This window comes from Argopecten irradians, chromosome 3 (genome assembly GCF_041381155.1).
Source record: "Argopecten irradians isolate NY chromosome 3, Ai_NY, whole genome shotgun sequence".
NCBI lineage: Eukaryota > Metazoa > Mollusca > Bivalvia > Pectinida > Pectinidae > Argopecten > Argopecten irradians.
This window is the reverse complement of record NC_091136.1, coordinates 19,419,429-19,437,978: the sequence shown is the minus strand read 5'-3', so window position 1 is coordinate 19,437,978 and position 18,550 is coordinate 19,419,429. Positions and strand designations below refer to the sequence as shown.

The window sequence follows — 18,550 nt, the reverse complement described above, 5'->3', positions numbered from 1 at the left end:
CACCCCCTATCCCATGCCAACAAAGATACCCAGCAGCACCCCCTATCCCATGCCAACAAAGATACCCAGCAGCACCCCCTATCCCATGCCAACAAAGATACCCAGCAGCACCCCCTATCCCATGCCAACAAAGATACCCAGCAGCACCCCCTATCCCATGCCGACAAAGATACCCAGCAGCACCCCCTATCCCATGCCAACAAAGATACCCAGCAGCACCCCCTATCCCATGCCAACAAAGATACCCAGCAGCACCCCCTATCCCATGCCAACAAAGATACCCAGCAGCACCCCCTATCCCATGCCAACAAAGATACCCAGCAGCACCCCCTATCCCATGCCAACAAAGATACCCAGCAGCACCCCCTATCCCATGCCAACAAAGATACCCAGCAGCACCCCCTATCCCATGCCGACAAAGATACCCAGCAGCACCCCCTATCCCATGCCGACAAAGATACCCAGCAGCACCCCCTATCCCATGCCAACAAAGATACCCAGCAGCCCCCCCTATCCAGTCACATCATACTTAGAAGGGGTAAACCAGGTGTCCCATTTTGTTAATACTAAGCAGAGGCAATAAGTACTGTACAGTTGCTAATTTTAATTTCGCTAAATTTGCGGATCCATCCAAAATCGTGAAATTTAATACCTCGCAAAATTTATCAAATTCAAGGTTTCACGTATTAACACCTAGAAAGGCTCAAAAGAATCGCGAAAATAAACCCAGCAAATAAGTCCAAAACAGTAAATCGCAAAAATTAAGATTTATATCTGGTGTGAATAAGATTTAAAATTTTTATTTTGACACCTTTATAGATCTGCCTCTCAGGCCCCTAGGGAACATAATTCATAATTTTGGTTGACCTTTTGTCCATGAAAGATTTCTGCAAATTTCAATGAATTTGGTTCGGTGTTTTTGGAGAAAAAGTCGAAATGTAAATTTTTACGGATGCATGACATGTGATGGATGCATGCATTGACGATGGACAAATGGTATTAAGTCACTTGAGACTTCATTGCAATTGACATAATAAAACCAAATCTCTCAAGGAAAAGGGATTTAATACTGTACATTAATTATGCCCCAAATAAAACCCTAACAAATTATCTCCTTCTCAACGAATCCCCTGAAATGACCCTCTACGTATAGCTGTCTGACTATAACACTAGTATATGTATTACTTAGTACAAATCCCCTGAAATGACCCTCTACCTATAACTGTCTGACTATAACACTGGAATATGTATTACTTAGTACAAAGACAGACAGGCCATGTGCTGTACTCTCTCACCATATCCTCTTGACTAAACAACTTACTCATATCCATGGTAACTAGCGGAATTACCGAGCCTCAATCCCCACAATCCCTTTGATTGCTCAGTTCTGTTATGACTTGTGAAGCTCAAAGTAATCAAAAAACATAAAATAGCATTCGCCATGTTATAATACTGTAAGCATTAAATGCTGGAATCTTTGGGGAGTAATTTGTAGAGTAATACCTAGGAGATCAGTGAACACTCATTAGTATATCGTATGTTGTTGTTGTACCACATTTATACCATAATCCATACAAGATTTAAAGTAGAGATATCTCTCTACCTTATTTCTGATATGTTTCACTGTCCTGTTTATTCAGGGAAAATTCTTCTGTTATATATAACTTTTATAGCTAACTGTAAATAATTCGAAATTATCATTTCACTTAAATTCTTAGACTTAAGAAATACCTATAGAGGTAATATAAATATCCCCATTTATCAGAGAAGCTAACAGGGCAGAAGACGATGGGACATGATGGAATTTATAAAATCTTTCACCCCTTCAGGGTGAGGTTGGATAATCTCAAAACATATGGATGAAGATACCGATATTAAAGTTATATTTCTAAGAAAGGCAGTCGAGCTAGAGATTAATAAAATACTGCACGCTTTTTAGCAGTGAGACAGGAGAACATCAAACCTAAGGGTAAGATTTTTCAGTTGTCAAACATCAGACTTTGCCACGAGCCTTATCCTGAGGGTTGAGATCTCCTGTCTAACCTCAAAGAGGGTTAATTATCTTTTTCTCTTACCCTATGACCCTATGTAAGCATGTGCAAAGATCTTGTGTAACTTGTCTTTACCCTTGGGTTAGATGGAAAAATCTAACACCTGAGTAAAATTGTGGATATTTTTATCCGAATGCACACAACATCTACTTTCCTCCCTAAGTATTTCATGGAAATCTGCTAATAGTTTATAGTTACATTTATGATCAGGATTTTTCTAAAATGATGCTGGCCTCACTGATCTCTAACTAGCCACCAGCTTCTACACAAAACTTCTGATCCTTGTCTAGTTGGAAAATAACCCCCATCCACCCTCTCCCCTTGAAGCCCCAAGAATTTACTAACAATATCTACCTACAAACCAGTATACATTATAGACCAGTTTCTTGTCCCTTTATCAGATACAACTTTCCTCTTCTCGATCACACATAAAGGCATGTACATTTTACATTATCTCTCGTAACTGGCCCAGTTTACTTCATAAAAACAAACCCTTTAGCATTGGTAGACACCATTTGATTTATCTTTACATCAGATTCGCTGGCTTGAAACACAGTTTGCAGAACATCATATTCTTGGCATGTGCATTATTGTTGATAAATATCTAAACAGGCCTCACCAAAATATGTTCACATCCTGGCACTCACAAAGTACTTTATCCATTTATTGAACATCAAGAATTTCGAGACAAAATTTCAAGCTGTTTTTGCCTTTTGTGCCAAGTCATTTAAAACAAATTGATTGAAAATCTGTTTATATTGTTTAGCTGGTGTTTTTCATAGAATCAATCAGGGTTTTTCTTAACACAGATGTTCTGAAAATATCTCTGACACAAAATAATTCCAGTGGACTCACCATTCAGATGAAACCGAGTGGGTTCCAGGGACTCTTTGTTAAAGGGACTTATTTTATAATATTCCTAGATTAGGCGTGTTACGTAGAAAAGCTTATTTGTGAACAATTCAGCAGCTTATTACAGGGGAGGAGGCAGCAGCTTATAATTACAGGGGCGGGGGCAGCAGCTTATTACAGGGGCAGGGGCAGCAGCTTATTACAGGGGAGGGGCAGCAGCTTATTACAGGGGTGGGGGCAGCAGCTTATTACAGGGGAGGGGCAGCAGCTTATTACAGGGGTGGGGGCAGCAGCTTATTACAGGGGCAGGGGCAGCAGCTTATTACAGGGGACAGGGAATAAATTATATAATTATCTATATTACATGTGGGCCATTAGTTATCATCAGAGTATGAGATCTATGGAGATATTGAGTTTGTTGGAGAATTCAAATTGTCATGAAGAATACACTAACAATTTGATACATAAGTTCCCATAAAACCTGTAAGTATTTGTGAGGTCTGATTTTACACCTGATCTAGATGTTCACTCTAGTAATCTGATTACCTATCCATTATAAACTATATACACTCCATCATTATAATACTGAATACAGGCTTTACCTTAAGGATAAAGCAACACGAAAACAGGACATTTAAAACATCTTTCAGAATCAATGAAGAGGAAGCACAACAATGTTTGAGGAATTTAGTCTCAATATTGTTTCTGTGTAAATGTTTGTAAGATTCCTCTTGCATTTAGGAGAGTAGAATAGGTAATAATTAGCAAATTCAAGTTATGCAAAAATAATTCTAGATACCATATTCTGCTCAATAAGCACCCACATTTCTATAAGCGCCCCCCCCCCTCTTTTTTATATGCTTCAATTTCTCTTATTTTGGATTAAATGCAGAATCAAATTTTGAAAACTGATTACTCTTATTTTGGATTAAATGCAGAATCAAAATTTGAAAACTGTGTTGGTTTCCTTACTGATTTCCTTAGCACAGTGATTGATGTCTTACTTTACAGTATACTTTTATGAAAGGCTAGTCCAAATTTGTTTCTTGTCCTGTGTGTTATTGGTCAAATACGGTAATAGTTAGACAAATTCAATTCATCCAAATTATTCATCATTAATTGTGCATATGTGCTCAATACTGGTCCCATTTCAGTATTGTAATTTCAATTGAAGTCCCACTAACGAGAGCCTTAACAGTCATCCGAGTTCCTAAATATTTCAACTTAACAATTACTAAATACTAATGACGGGTGACGAGAGAAATCAACACCTTAAAATGAGACAGTAGTGTCATTAGAGGACATGATACGTCATGGTAGAATAATCCGTTAATATACATAGAGACATACAGTGGAAATATACATGTATGAACAGAATAAACAATTTTTATGTATGCAGCCTTCTGGCGATTTTATTAATCTATTAATTGCTTTGTAATTAAGAATTCAATATCTTAATGATTAAATATTGGACCACCATATGTGTTTTAAATACTATAAGGTCATTCTGCTTTTCTTTACCAACATAATTCATATAACATCAGTAAGTCGACATTAGGATCAGTATCCAGTGGTGTTGAAGAAATCAATATTTAACAGAGTATGTATTTACACTCTAGACCACAATTTATCAGGCTTTATGCCAAGGCTGTGAACACAGAAATGATATGTCACTGGCTGAAAAGGTGTCTAGGAAATAACTAAATAATTCTTTCTTGAAAAATATAATACATTCTGGAATAATTCTGAACAAACTTGCAGTTTTACTTTAATTTTTATCTCCTTGTAATAAAAGAAATCATTTATAGATACTTACATATTTGCCCTCTGGGCCGGCCTCAAAAGTGACCTCGCTGAATTTGGGGGGTAGGCTGCCTGATTTTACACGCTCAAACTTCACCTGTACAGGTCCCTGTAAATCAAGGAAGACAACTCAGTATTAAGGGGAGACAAATTTCAAAATTAACCCATTACTCTAGTTGAATTATGATATATACCTTAAAGTTAATGGGACAGACTACGAAAGAGTACACACATTCATAAAAAAAATATTTACAATTAATTTCCCATATAACCATGGGGCAGGGTGTGCAGAGTGTGACATTTGGAGTAGAGTAAAAACTCCTTTCATTCAAGGAAAGGAAAATAACAGACTTTAATGGACAATTTATATAGTGTGAGAGAGCATTGAAACCTGCATTTATAGTAAAGAAAGTTGAGGTACTATAGTTGGTATCGATGTAACCAGAGTGCTTGCCATCTTTATTTGGTCTGCAGTGTTTGCAATGTGAAGAAAAGCTCATTTAGCTTGCTGCCAATACAAAATGGTTGTAGCTACGGGTTTGTAGATCAAACGTGTGGCAGAAATAACTTCACTGAATTGTCCCTTGAAAATGTGACTTAAATATTTGTAAATAGATTACAAATGCACATATATGTGACTGGAATAAGTTGTTAAACTTATATAATCACAAAATCCTCATCTTGTTGACAGTGGATTTAATATGCCTGCTTTCTGGAATAAATATATGTCTCATTATGATTGGCAATGCAAGCTAATTATCTTCATCTTAAAATCAATATCATAAATGTCAACTAGGTAATAATTTATGCAAGGCATTAATAACAACATAACAAAACAGAAACAAACCTAATCTAAATCTGATTGCTTGGTCACTCATTTAGGATCATATGTGTCATTCCACATACCTTTGTAATGTTAAACCGAATAATAGCATTTGTCAGCAACAGTTTAGAACTCCAAATCAATTAAAAAAAGCTTGAAAATTCAGGTTCATTTTTATTATGTTTTATAGTTCAGCTGGCATTGCAATAGAATATATATACGGCTACAATGGGGAAAAAATGGCTGTAACGATCGACAACAAAAGGAGCCTTTCAGAACAGTAAAGACATGTATATTATTGAAAAGGTGTCTAAAAGGTTATTCTACGACCAATAAATAAAATAAATGGAAATGTCAAAAGGGTTATACTAACATTTCTGTATATCTTCCCAGAATGAAGTTAACATTTCTTGACTCCATTCCCAATAGATTTACCAATTTGCCAGAACACAATTCCCAAATAAGTGATCTGAATACAGGATTTATTGCCAGGCACTCCTGTGTCCATGGCAACCAAGCGCTCTGGTGACCATGAGTAAAACAATAGTTTTGCCTCTGTCAACAGATCGGTACATCAGGTCTACCAGATTTTTTATTAGGTTCTGTAGATCCTCAGCCAACTTAATCATATTACTCTTTGAGCTACTGTTAATGTGTGTAATTAGCTTAGAACATCTGACTCCTCTATTACGATGATATTTGTGTAACAGGAATAAAACAATTTGACAAAGCTGGAATATACATGTCATATAACCTTGTTTTACTGTATAGAGCTGGATCTTGTGACATTATGCAACAGAATCATTTACAGATAAGATTAATAGTCGAGTGATCGAGTTGTACTTTAAAGTTGCATTATTACAAATATTGACATTTATTCAGCATGAGGCATTGACACCATTTATTATGTAATCACTACTTATCAAGTTAATTTTTAATTTGAGTCAAAGGCGATATATCGTAGATATTGATTTCTTCCACGATATCCTGATTTATTGTGATAATGATACAATTATTATAACAGCTCTACTCGACCTCACCATAGCCATATTTCTAGCTGTGAGAGTATAACAAAGATTTCAACACCTTGAAGATACAGAACTTTAGATCGTGTTATATTATTAACCATTTAATCCACCATGAATAAACTCTTCAAATCTTCAGTAATATTTAATTTCCTCATCGAATGACTATATATGTATGTTGTCATGTTCCATTTCTTTTAAGCAATCTTTTATAAATCTTGCCGATTTCTCATAAATCTTGCCGATTTCTCATAAATCTTGTCAATTTCTCATAAATCGATCTTGCCAATTTCTCATAAATCGATCTTGCCAATTTCTCATAAATCTTGACGATTTGTCATAAATCTTGACGATTTCTCATAAATATTGCTGATTTCTCATAAATCTTAGCGATTTCTCATAAACCTTGTCAATTTCTCATAAATCTTGTCTATTTCAGAGCTTTGGAGTGTCCTCAGTGTTAGCAATCAAACATCTGACTTTTATCTTGTCATTTGCTCGAAGCATATTTCTTAGGTGCGACCATCTTGAATTGTTGATAATGGTGTAAGGTAAAAAATTAAAAAAAAAACGGTTTAAATACAAATTCTACTAACCTAATATAAACCTATCTTGGATATCATGTGACTTAGAGTATATCATAAAATTTAAACAATAGAAAGACAAGATTTGTGCAAGAGATGAGATAAAAAAAATATATTAGGTCAAAGAAAACAGTTGTAATGTGTTAGACAAATAATTTTGGGTATATGAAGAGGCCAGAATGTTTATGTCCTGGTTGATAACCCTTCCTTGATTAACTGACCCTGATAAACATTGACAGGAAAAGAAAAAATACAAACAAATTCTAAATTAACCTTTGATTAAAAGTTTTGATAATTACAGCTTCCTCGTCATATCAGCTTCACCACACCATTGTAGGTCTATAATTGATGGAAACATTAATTAAACGCCAATTGTTGCCCAAATGATGAGTATTATTTATGCCCTGTCAGCGGTGGTGCATCTTTAACTCATAATGCTTCATGCAACATTTTTTAAAAGAAGACACACTTATCCAACCATTTAGGATTTGATCAGGTAAAGCTGTCAGTTATATACATCAGTTATTGTAAAATTCAAAGTTGATCAATCTAAAGAGCACTTAACTATAGCAGCTGCCCAGAAAACTGTAAAAAAAACACACATTGAAAACAAGGAAATAATTTTTGATAATTTTCAATTTTATTAGTTTTAAGAGAATATTCTGTTAGTTTATCTGAGATGAATTCAATTGACATCTTAATCTAGTATAATTTCTTCTTTACAGATCAAATGGGCAACCATTGGATGAACTACCGTAATTTATGAACATGACACAGATTTTTATAATCCTGTTCTATTAAACAACCATTCACACCTCATTTATACAAGACGTTTTTCTGATGAAAAATTTTCCAGTATCTGCAATCTGTGACCTCTATATATGTGTCTAATCTTATCGTCACATCTGGTTCTGGCATTCATTGGTGTGTGAACAGTGCAATACAAAATCAGTGTACTATAACATGTATACTCTTGTATCATAATGATCAGGACACTTTGATCAATCAATTCTTAAGACAGCTTTGTTCAAGCAAATTCAAACACTTATTACTAAACTTAATTGGACAAAAATAAATGATTGCCTTATAAGCTTAAATGTTAAATTAATAAAAGATAGTGTAAATATCAATAAAAAATATATACATGCAGTGTACTGGTGGGTCGGTTATCGATTATAATAAAAATCAATTGATCAATAATTTAGCAATGATCAATTGTGAAATAAGAAAAAATTATTTCCAAATTTACTGGTCCAGTTTTCAATCTGCCCCTCTTATGGTTCAAAATGGAGGCCCCAGAAAACTGATGACCATCCTACATGTACCTTTATACCGGTTAATAAAGGGCCATGGAGATTCCTAATTTTACTACAATCTCTTCATGAATGTGATATCCATCTACCTTGATTGAACTTTAAAGCAGGGAACACTTAGAACAGGGGTGTTAACTACTATGTATATGGTAGTATTTAATGGTTATGGACCAGGTAGTGAAAGCTGTGGAACACACCATGATGATAGCCTGGTCTGAGAAACAGCTGGTCTGTCACCTCCGGAGCCCTGCTATAACCCTCATACCACCACCACCACCTATGGCCTTCACAGCTAGCCACATAGTGGTAGATCACTTAAAACCTCTACCAATTAGCCTTAATTAGCACTATTTTGCCTTAAAAGCAAGTCAATTATCTCCTTGTAAAATTCCTTAGCCTGCATGGGTATCAACAAATGGTTAATTTGTATATTTTACATGACCAAGTACATGTTCTTTTAAACAAAAGTAAGAAAATCTGGTTGATAACCAACTGATATTATTTCCTTAAAATCTAAGATCTTATCTCTCCAAAGTAGACAATATCAAACATAGAAGAACCTAGATATCTTAACAAGGCTTAATTACTGGAGACGAGTTAACATGGGAGTTGGAACCGAGACAAAAACAAGACTTGATCTATGATAAAAGAAATGCACTTTACTAATTACATAATATCATTGAATGATATGTACTTAAGATAATAACTTGGTGCAGCTACTATATAAATGTAACATAAGAATACATACTACATTAATTTTTCATATATCCGTAAAAGATTCAGTTTTTATGAATACTGCAAGACTTCAGTGCAAAAACAGAACTTTGTCAGTTGCAAAAGAAGAAATCAGGGAATTGATTTGCATAATGCATTTCAATGAACACAAAACTAATTAAGAGGGAATGTCAGACACCTCAACCACTTGGGATACCACGGTCCAGTGGTTAGGGTGTAGTGAGGAATGTTAGACACCTCCACCACTCAGATATCATGGTCCAGTGGTTAGGGTCTAATGGGGAATGTCAGACACCTTAACCACTTGGGATATCATGGTCCAGTGGTTTGGGTCTAGTGGGGATGTCACACACTGTAACAATTCAGATACCATGGTCCAGTGGTTAGGGTCTAGTGGGGAATGTCAGACATCTTAAGCACTCAGATATCATGGTCCAGTGGTTAGGGTCTAATGGGGAATGTCAGACACCTTAACCACTTGGGATATCATGGTCCAGTGGTTAGGGTCTAGTGGGGATGTCAGACACTGTAACAATTCAGATACAATGGTCCAGTGGTTAGGGTCTAGTGGGGAATGTCAGACACTGAAACGATTCAGATACCATGGTCCAGTGGTTAGGGTCTAGGGGGGAATGTCAGACACCTTAACCACTTGGGATACCATGGTCCAGTGGTTAGGGTCTAGTGGGGAATGTCAGACACTGAAACGATTCAGATACCATGGTCCAGTGGTTAGGGTCTAGTGGGGAATGTCAGACACCTTAACCACTTGGGATATCATGGTCCAGTGGTTAGGGTCTAGTGGGGAATGTCAGACACTGTAACAATTCAGATACAATGGTCCAGTGGTTAGGGTCTAGTGGGGAATGTCAGACACTGTAACGATTCAGATACCATGGTCCAGTGGTTAGGGTCTTGTGGGGAATGTCAGACACTGTAACGATTCAGATACCATAGTCCAGTGGTTAGGGTCTTGTGGGGAATGTCAGACACTGTAACTATTCAGATACAATGGTCTAGTGGTTAGGGTCTAGTGGGGAATGTCAGACACCTTAACCACTCAGATATCATGGGCCAGTGGTTAGGGTCCAGTGGGGAATGTCAGACACTGTAACTATTCAGATACAATGGTCCAGTGGTTAGGGTCTTGTGGGGAATGTCAGACACTGTAACTATTCAGATACCATGGTCCAGTGGTTAGGGTCTAGTGGGGAATGTCAGACACTGTAACGATTCAGATACAATGGTCCAGTGGTTAGGGTCTAGTGGGGAATGTCAGACACTGTAACTATTCAGATACAATGGTCCAGTGGTTAGGGTCTAGTGGGGATGTCAGACACTGTAACTATTCAGATACAATGGTCCAGTGGTTAGGGTCTTGTGGGGAATGTCAGACACTGTAACGATTCAGATACAATGGTCCAGTGGTTAGGGTCTAGTGGGGAATGTCAGACACTGTAACGATTCAGATACAATGGTCCAGTGGTTAGGGTCTTGTGGGGAATGTCAGACACTGTAACGATTCAGATACCATGGTCCAGTGGTTAGGGTCTAGTGGGGAATGTCAGACACTGAAACGATTCAGATATCATGGTCCAGTGGTTAGGGTCTAGTGGGGATGTCAGACACTGTAACTATTCAGATACAATGGTCCAGTGGTTAGGGTCTAGTGGGGAATGTCAGACACTGTAACGATTCAGATACCATGGTCCAGTGGTTAGGGTCTAGTGGGGAATGTCAGACACTGTAACGATTCAGATACCATGGTCCAGTGGTTAGGGTCTAGTCGGGATGTCAGACACTGTAACGATTCAGATACCATGGTCCAGTGGTTAGGGTCTAGTGGGGAATGTCAGACACTGTAACGATTCAGATACCATGGTCCAGTGGTTAGGGTCTAGTGGGGAATGTCAGACACTGTAACGATTCAGATACCATGGTCCAGTGGTTAGGGTCTAGTGGGGAATGTCAGTCACTTTAACGATTCAGATACCATGGTCCAGTGGTTCAGTATACCATGGGTCCAGTGGTAAGGGTTTAGTGGGGAATGTCAGACACTGTAACAATTCAGATACCATGGTCCAGTGGTTAGGGTTTAGTGGGGAATGTCAAACACCTTAACCACTCAGATATCATGGGCCAGTGGTTAGGGTCTAGTGGGGAATGTCAGACACTGTAACGATTCAGATACAATGGTCCAGTGGTTAGGGTCTAATGAGGAATGTCAGACACTGTAACTATTCAGATACCATGGTCCAGTGGTTAGGGTCTAGTGAGGAATGTCAGACACCTCTTAACCACTCAAATACCATGGTCCAGTGGTTAAGGTCTAGTGGGGAATGTCAGACACCATAACTACCCAGATAGTGCAGCCCTGGTGAATAACTCAATACTTATTACAAGCCGTAATATACCACTCGGCTAGTGAAAACTTCTCTTTAGCTCCATCGGTTGAGCATCTGCAGACTTTAGTAACCCAGAGGTCCCAGGTTTGATCCCTGGCAGAAGCAGTAATTGTGTTTACTGGTATATAAAATCATATAAAGAGTTAAGACTACCGTGAGATTACCAACACTTTATAATCCACCTAAATAGAAAAACATATAATATCATTTGCATATTACAGGGCATGCCATGTTTTCTGGAGTAAAGCAAACCATAAGAAAAACTGTGAGTACCTGGCGTACAATGTTCAGTCAACTATATATAGGTTTGGAAAATTAACAGAGAAATCTACCTTATAAGGCATAATTCTATACACATGTAAACTGAATCATCTAACCTAATATCTAATAGTCTGTCAGAGAATCTTACTCACAAAAGATTTTATTGATTCAGTCTTTCCTATCATTATTTCGGGTGTATAGTTCCATTTTAACCATATCAAATAAGCTACAGTAAATAAGCACCCAAGTAGCTGGTGTTTTAAGGAAAATTGAAAGCGGTGTTTATTACCAGATATTATTGCCAAAAGATATGATTTCTCCTCTTAAGGAGGGGCCGTGGTGGCCGCATGGTTAAGATGTCGCGAGTTCGAATTCCATGTGGGGCAGTTGACACGTACTGGCCGCTGGTCGGTGGTTTTTCTCCAGGTACTCAGGCTTACCTCCACCAAAAAAAATGTAGATTCTGTCATCCAATCAGAATTTTATATTCAGTGAAACCTGCTTTAGCGACCACCTCTGTATAAAGACCATCTGTTTGTCCAAAATGACCATTCATTTAACACAATAAGACCTGCATGTGTATAAAGACCACTTGGCTTTATATAGAAACCATTTTTTCTTGTCCCATGGGTGATCTTTGTAGACAAGTTTGACTTTAGCTTTTTGTGATTTACCTGTCCTATATGGTGCATATTAGACAAGCAATGTCATTTTAGTACACAAAAAACAGGGGCACTAAAGCTGCGAATACGGTAATACAAAAATATCTTCTGCAATGCAGCACATTATATAATCTTGACATGAGGTATAATGTATGTGGATTGGAACAGTTGCTGTTTGTGTTGTCAACATCATGCTGTCATAACCAATATCCTACTGACAAGCATGTACAGATATAACAGACAGACAAGGGATTGATTACCTGCCCTGTATGATATCAGGCCCTAGAGAAATCCTGCGCTTCTGGGAATATTGGCATTCCTATAATGGTGGAAAACTTTGCATACTGCACTGCAGTAACTTGTCTCCAAATATAAATCACAGAATGTCAATTGTCACACACCTGCTCGATGACAGCGACTGACAGAAACATAAATAAACAATAAATTTGTGTTGCCTTTCCTCTTTGTATTTTTTTAATATAATTAATAACTTACCCCTAACTTCACACTCTGTTCGTTGAGTGCCTTCACCCATACATCAACAAATTCCGGAAATTTTTCATAATGAAGGTAGAACCAGTTGAGAGCTGAGTTCAGCCACTGACACGATTCCGCACCTCCGGTTCCAGCTACTACTTTCGCCCCAGTCGCCCCCTCCTTGGTCCGAACTACAAAGTCTCCACGGGGCTGGAGGGGACCGAAAAAGGTCAGTACCGAGTTGACCACCACAACCACTACAGCTGCCCATCCTATCCACCCAATCAACAAAAAATCCAAAAGATGGTCATCCCAGTCAAGCCAACCCGTGATGTTTTCGCTTGCGGCAGCCATTTTGTCGAAAGTCTCACCGAGCCGGTACCAAATTAACTTCAATGTGATATGTGCCATGCAACTAGCCAATCAGAAGCTCCACCATGTAAACCGATCTCCCCTCCGCCTGTTTTCTCTCCCATATACTGCCAGGCGTTGAGTCCAACGCAGCCACTCACAGACAGGAGAGCCGCATATTTCCTTCTCAGCTCAAAATCTCTGCAGAGGTATACCCCAGAGTATATTTATGCACTACGTCACGATGGAGGGAATCCCTCGTCCAAATATTGACGGGGAAATCCGGTTAAGTCAAAACGAGGCAGGGGAATTTCCCAGATCAATTAAAGTTTATTTTAAGACACAGGCTACCGCGCATAAAATATTGTCAAAAATGTAATACATATTGTAGGCTCTACTTGAAACATCATACACTGGCTTCATTAATCATTGTCCAGAGTCAAAATATTTGATACATACATTTGACGAATTTGATTCTTTTACAAGTACTGTGTATTACCATACTGAAGGACACCTTGGCCTTACTGCGCATTATTCGATGAAAGACATTTAGTGCGATATCTCCCAATGCGTGCCCTATACCATATTTTGTACCAGCTTTGTTTGAAAGTATATTATCCCAGAGTATATTATCAAAAATGTTCTTGATTTCTATTTTTACAACTTCTATTTCTTGTACCATTATTAATTATTAAAACCAGAACATCAGAAACATGTATAATTACATATTATATATAATTAGATGTACATGTATATATGTTTTTGAGAACATTTTTGTAGAACATGTATACCATATATATCTGTTAAAACCTGTAAAGCAAAACGCCAAGATTTCATTTGTTCACACACGGCACTTCATTTTTGCGTTCGCACGTGCGTTTACATTTTAATGAATGAAATTAATTTGACACAATAAAAAATAACACTGTTAGTAATGTCATGTTTCGTTTGTGATTTGAATTTTGTAACTTACATATGATTGACGCTTTCATTCATTTTTTTTTTTTTTTTTTTTTTTTTTTTCGATGATCAATAACATTCACAGGGATCTGAGAATTAGTTACAGTTTATATAATTATTTGATCCACCAGATAGCCCATAGACTATTTTTTAGACGTTTAAGGGTCAAAAATCTGTAAAAATCATACTTATTGTATTACATGTATATACGTACTTGACACTCTGTTGGGTCTATAATTATATAAACTATACTATAACTTATTCTCAGATCCCTGTGATGCCATCAGGGCTAGAGTAAAAACCCATGGGTAATTTAGAGAACTTACAGATCATTCATGTTTACAAATAGACATTGTAACTTTCAACATGCAGATATGTTTTTTTGTGTTCTTTAATATTTTTTTGGATTGTTTGTGTTCTTTAATATTTTTTGGGGTTGTTTGTAATTGTAAATCCAAGTTACTTCCCTTGTTTAACTTTGATCCATCACTGACGTAACGAACCTTTCTGTGTGGATCTACTCTAACTATAAAATATCACTTTTAATCGAGATAAGTGAGGTAGATTTTATAACATTTACTGCCAACCTTAAATTTTTATTTACACATTGGGATGGGGGACTTACTACGTTTAATTGATGAAATTCAGCATCTGCGATTATAAGTGAATACATGTACATTGCATAAATATAACCTGTTGTTTTACTCCAACCTTTATTTATAATCTTTTTTTTTCATTTATAGTCTATATTTTTTTTAATTTTCTCCCCGGAGATGATAGTTTTGCGATTTTACAGGATAACCACATGCAAAATAAGATATTTGTATACACACGCTTTAGATCTAACAGAAACATATAAGTTTGCTGGATCTAATAGTAGAATTTTCAATTATTCTTATCTTTATTTCTCATTATGTGTACGTCGACAACATTTTGAAAATATTATGTGTCTTTAGATCACCTGGTTACGAAAAAAAGAATGACAGAAAATCGGTCGATATCACCCTTACCCTGTACCATGTACCTTGTATCATTAATCCTAACAATCTATATGTATCTCATTCCTTTAGCAACATTGATCTCCGCTACTGTACCATTTTACAGTAAGGTCAGCGCCTTTAGAAGTTGTAAAGTAAATGTTTTATTTATGTTTAACACATATCAATATACATTATTTGTATACTAGTAGCTTTTAACCTTCACTTTATTACGGTATTCCATTATATCTTACATTTTTTTGTATGGTCGTTTATGTAATCAATGTGTCTGTATACCATGTAACTCTTCATTTTGTCAAAGATATCATGCAATACAAGCTAATGTTGATATAACGACTATTTTAATTACAAAAGTTTGTTATCTAAGTGATTATATTAGAATAAAACCGACATGCATTTTTGCTAAACATTTTCTTCAGCCGGGTTGGACAGTATTGACAATAACAAAATCCATATAAAATTATTTGCATTTTGTCAAACTTATTGAGGTGAAGTTTGAAAAACACTTAAAATGTGCACAAGTGTAAAGTAATGCAAAAAGAAAAAAGACTGAATATCTCTCCATGGTCTCATCAGTTCTAGTCATCTGCTGTGGTGGAGTTGATTAGAGTTAACTCCCTTACAATACTGAAGCTGAATCTTTATACTGGCTAAAACATCTGAATTGTTTCTGTTTTTTGAGCTTTGACCATTTTTCGCGTAGGATGAATCGACTACTTGTCCTGTAGTTGTATCAACATGTAATTTATTAATGTCACATTACATATATTAAAATTACATTAATTTGTATTTTATAATTGTGCATCTTAGTTGAATAATGTCTTAGATCCTAACGTTATCCTCGGTCAATAACGAACAAGTTTATGTTATATAAACAATAAAGATATAATTTAAAAAATCAGATTCCACAGTATTAAAGTCACACTATACGTAACTAGCAACAAAAAGTAAAGTTAGACACTTACATGTCAATAGGTAGTGGGCACCGACCGCCAACCGGAGCAGAGCGTTTATGGACGGTAACGACGAAGACAGTGATGGAGGGGGATCTAGATGGGCCCTGAAGGATCTAGAAGAGATAGTCACTTGTGTGTCACTTGTTTGAAATTCAAAGCAGCCAATCCCAGAGTATCATCCTACAGGCAGGCAAGGAGAAGGAGGAAAGTTTTAAGGTCGAGGGAGTGGATATCTCACCAGCCACAGAGAAGTCAGTGAAGAGCTTTGGCAAGTGGTTTGATGTTTCACTTAATGACAGGAACAGCGTGGTATAGCCGACGAAGTAGACAAATATTGGATAAAGGCAGATAAGATGAGATTCAGTAGTATAGTATTGTACAGCTCAGGAACCAAATGCCAACTTCCACTGAAGTCGATGAAGGAGGAGTTCAAGGTAACAAAAGGGCGCCAAGCCATCATGATGAGTGACAGTGTGGACGACAAAGTCTGAGAAGTGAGGCGAGGGTTACCGCACGGACAGGAACGAAACAGGTCTTGAAGGAAGCAGAATTAAGACTACGGCACGGGGTATTGTAGGGTCAGTGGCATTAAGTCGTCTTGATCTACGAACTTACACAACGCCAAGATGGGAAAGTACGAACCAGCGAACATGCAGGCACATGTGACCAGGGGAAATATTATTTGGCTTGGCAGGTGAAGCCAGCAGTATAGTTGGATTCACTGCGAGAGAGGGAGGGAGGCAGGGAAGCAGCGAAGAATATCCTGGAGTGATATATGACAGATGGAAGGCCACACACTCAGTTTTCTGCGCTGAAGTCAACATATCACCTGCTGTTTACCTGGGACGTCAAGGGCACCGCGGACTCTATACTATGTGGAAAATAGGCTAACCTGGCACATGTCATCAAATCATGCAAGTTGCACTCTCAGATGGGAGATACACATGGCGCTATGATCGCGCCAAGCCTTGGCTGTTCTAGAAGAAAGAAACGACCATTATGGAAGAGGCAAATATTTGTCAACTTCGTGAATTTCAGAACTAGTGCTTCAGGGAGTGTAGAGGAAGAGAAGACAGCATACTCGCAACAGCAGGGGACTGGGAGATGAGGACAGACATCCAGCAGAGTATGGAATTCCAAGCAGAAGTGGCATCAAAACTATTCCTTCTAAACAACGTAGTCATGGTCGAGTTAACAGCATGGAGGAGGCCAAGGAGTGGACACAACACAAATACCAGCAGATGGTTGAGGAATGTCAACAACGGGATGGAAGACACTGTGCCAACCTGTAGAGGTAAGATGTAGGATCAGTCAGCCTGACAGGCCTTACGACTATTAGAAGTCATAGGAGCAGATCGGAAAAATTTGATAAGGGTTGTAAGTAGGCAGACGTAGGTTGCTTCCACTTGGATCTGGAAAAAGAGGTGCTAGCCACCAGGTGACGACAGGGAATTATAGACAATACCACCGGAGGTGAGGAATAAGATGCAGTAGCACATCTCCTGAAATCGATAGAAAGACCAGTCCGTGGTTGGGCCTGATCAAACCAGCTGGCGCACCTCTGGAGGAAAGCGCTGAAACGTCTGGGGAAGGAGGATCCATTCATTGTATTAAGGTATGTACTAAAACTTCACTATTCCTTATATACCATTGACATATTGAAAATAAGTATTGTATTACTGACGGTTTTATTGGGGTTGTTAAAGGCCGATGTCAGAGAAGATCTGTCACCAACAGTTCCTCGATTATCAATACTAACTGTTACATATACAATTTCCAGAATATGATATTGGAATTACAAGACTTTACTATACAATATCTAACCCTATACATGTAGTTATAATGAGGACTAAGGATGTAAATATTGTAGACCAAGACTTCCATCGCTTCATCGATCAAAAAGAAGGAGAAGACGAGCGATTATCAACTCAACTGACATTTAACACAATTCTGAAAGTTAACCTTTTTGGGTTAATTCAAATGTTCATTTTACAAGTTTACGTTTTTAACGACACAATGTATCAAACATTTCACATAGCTATGAAGATATTTTTGGTCTTGGCGACATGTACAAATGGCATTTTGTGTAAGAAAAATGTGACGGAGCTTCCTTTCCTATCACCTATTAGTTTAATACCTTAAGTGAATGAAAGAGATGATAACTAATACTTGTAACAGTAAATTATACCACAGTGACTATATCCTATAAATTATACGGCTGATCCTCAAATGTCTATTCTAATCTCAATGTATTGATACCTGCAAACTAACGTATGCGTATAGTCGGCTATTTT

The 18,550-nt window shown here is 37.4% G+C and overlaps 2 protein-coding genes across 2 annotated transcripts in view; one reads left to right on the top strand and one right to left on the bottom strand.

Moving 5' to 3' along the window:
* Window positions 1-533, top strand: part of LOC138319537 (cell surface glycoprotein 1-like) — a 1,764-nt gene extending 1,231 nt beyond the window's left edge. The window contains exon 1 of the mRNA XM_069262687.1: window positions 1-533. This exon is cut by the window's left edge and continues 1,231 nt beyond it. Coding sequence (XP_069118788.1) covers window positions 1-533 — 533 coding nt within the window.
* Window positions 534-4,533: 4,000 nt separating this feature from the next.
* Window positions 4,534-13,559, bottom strand: LOC138319536 (uncharacterized). Its single transcript, XM_069262686.1, has 3 exons — window positions 13,010-13,559; window positions 4,720-4,815; window positions 4,534-4,551 (listed from the first exon to the last, which is right to left on the bottom strand). The coding sequence occupies exons 1-3, from the start codon at window positions 13,400-13,402 to the stop codon at window positions 4,534-4,536; spliced, it is 507 nt and encodes a 168-aa protein (XP_069118787.1). The 5' UTR covers window positions 13,403-13,559.
* Between the last annotated feature and the right edge of the window lie 4,991 nt (window positions 13,560-18,550).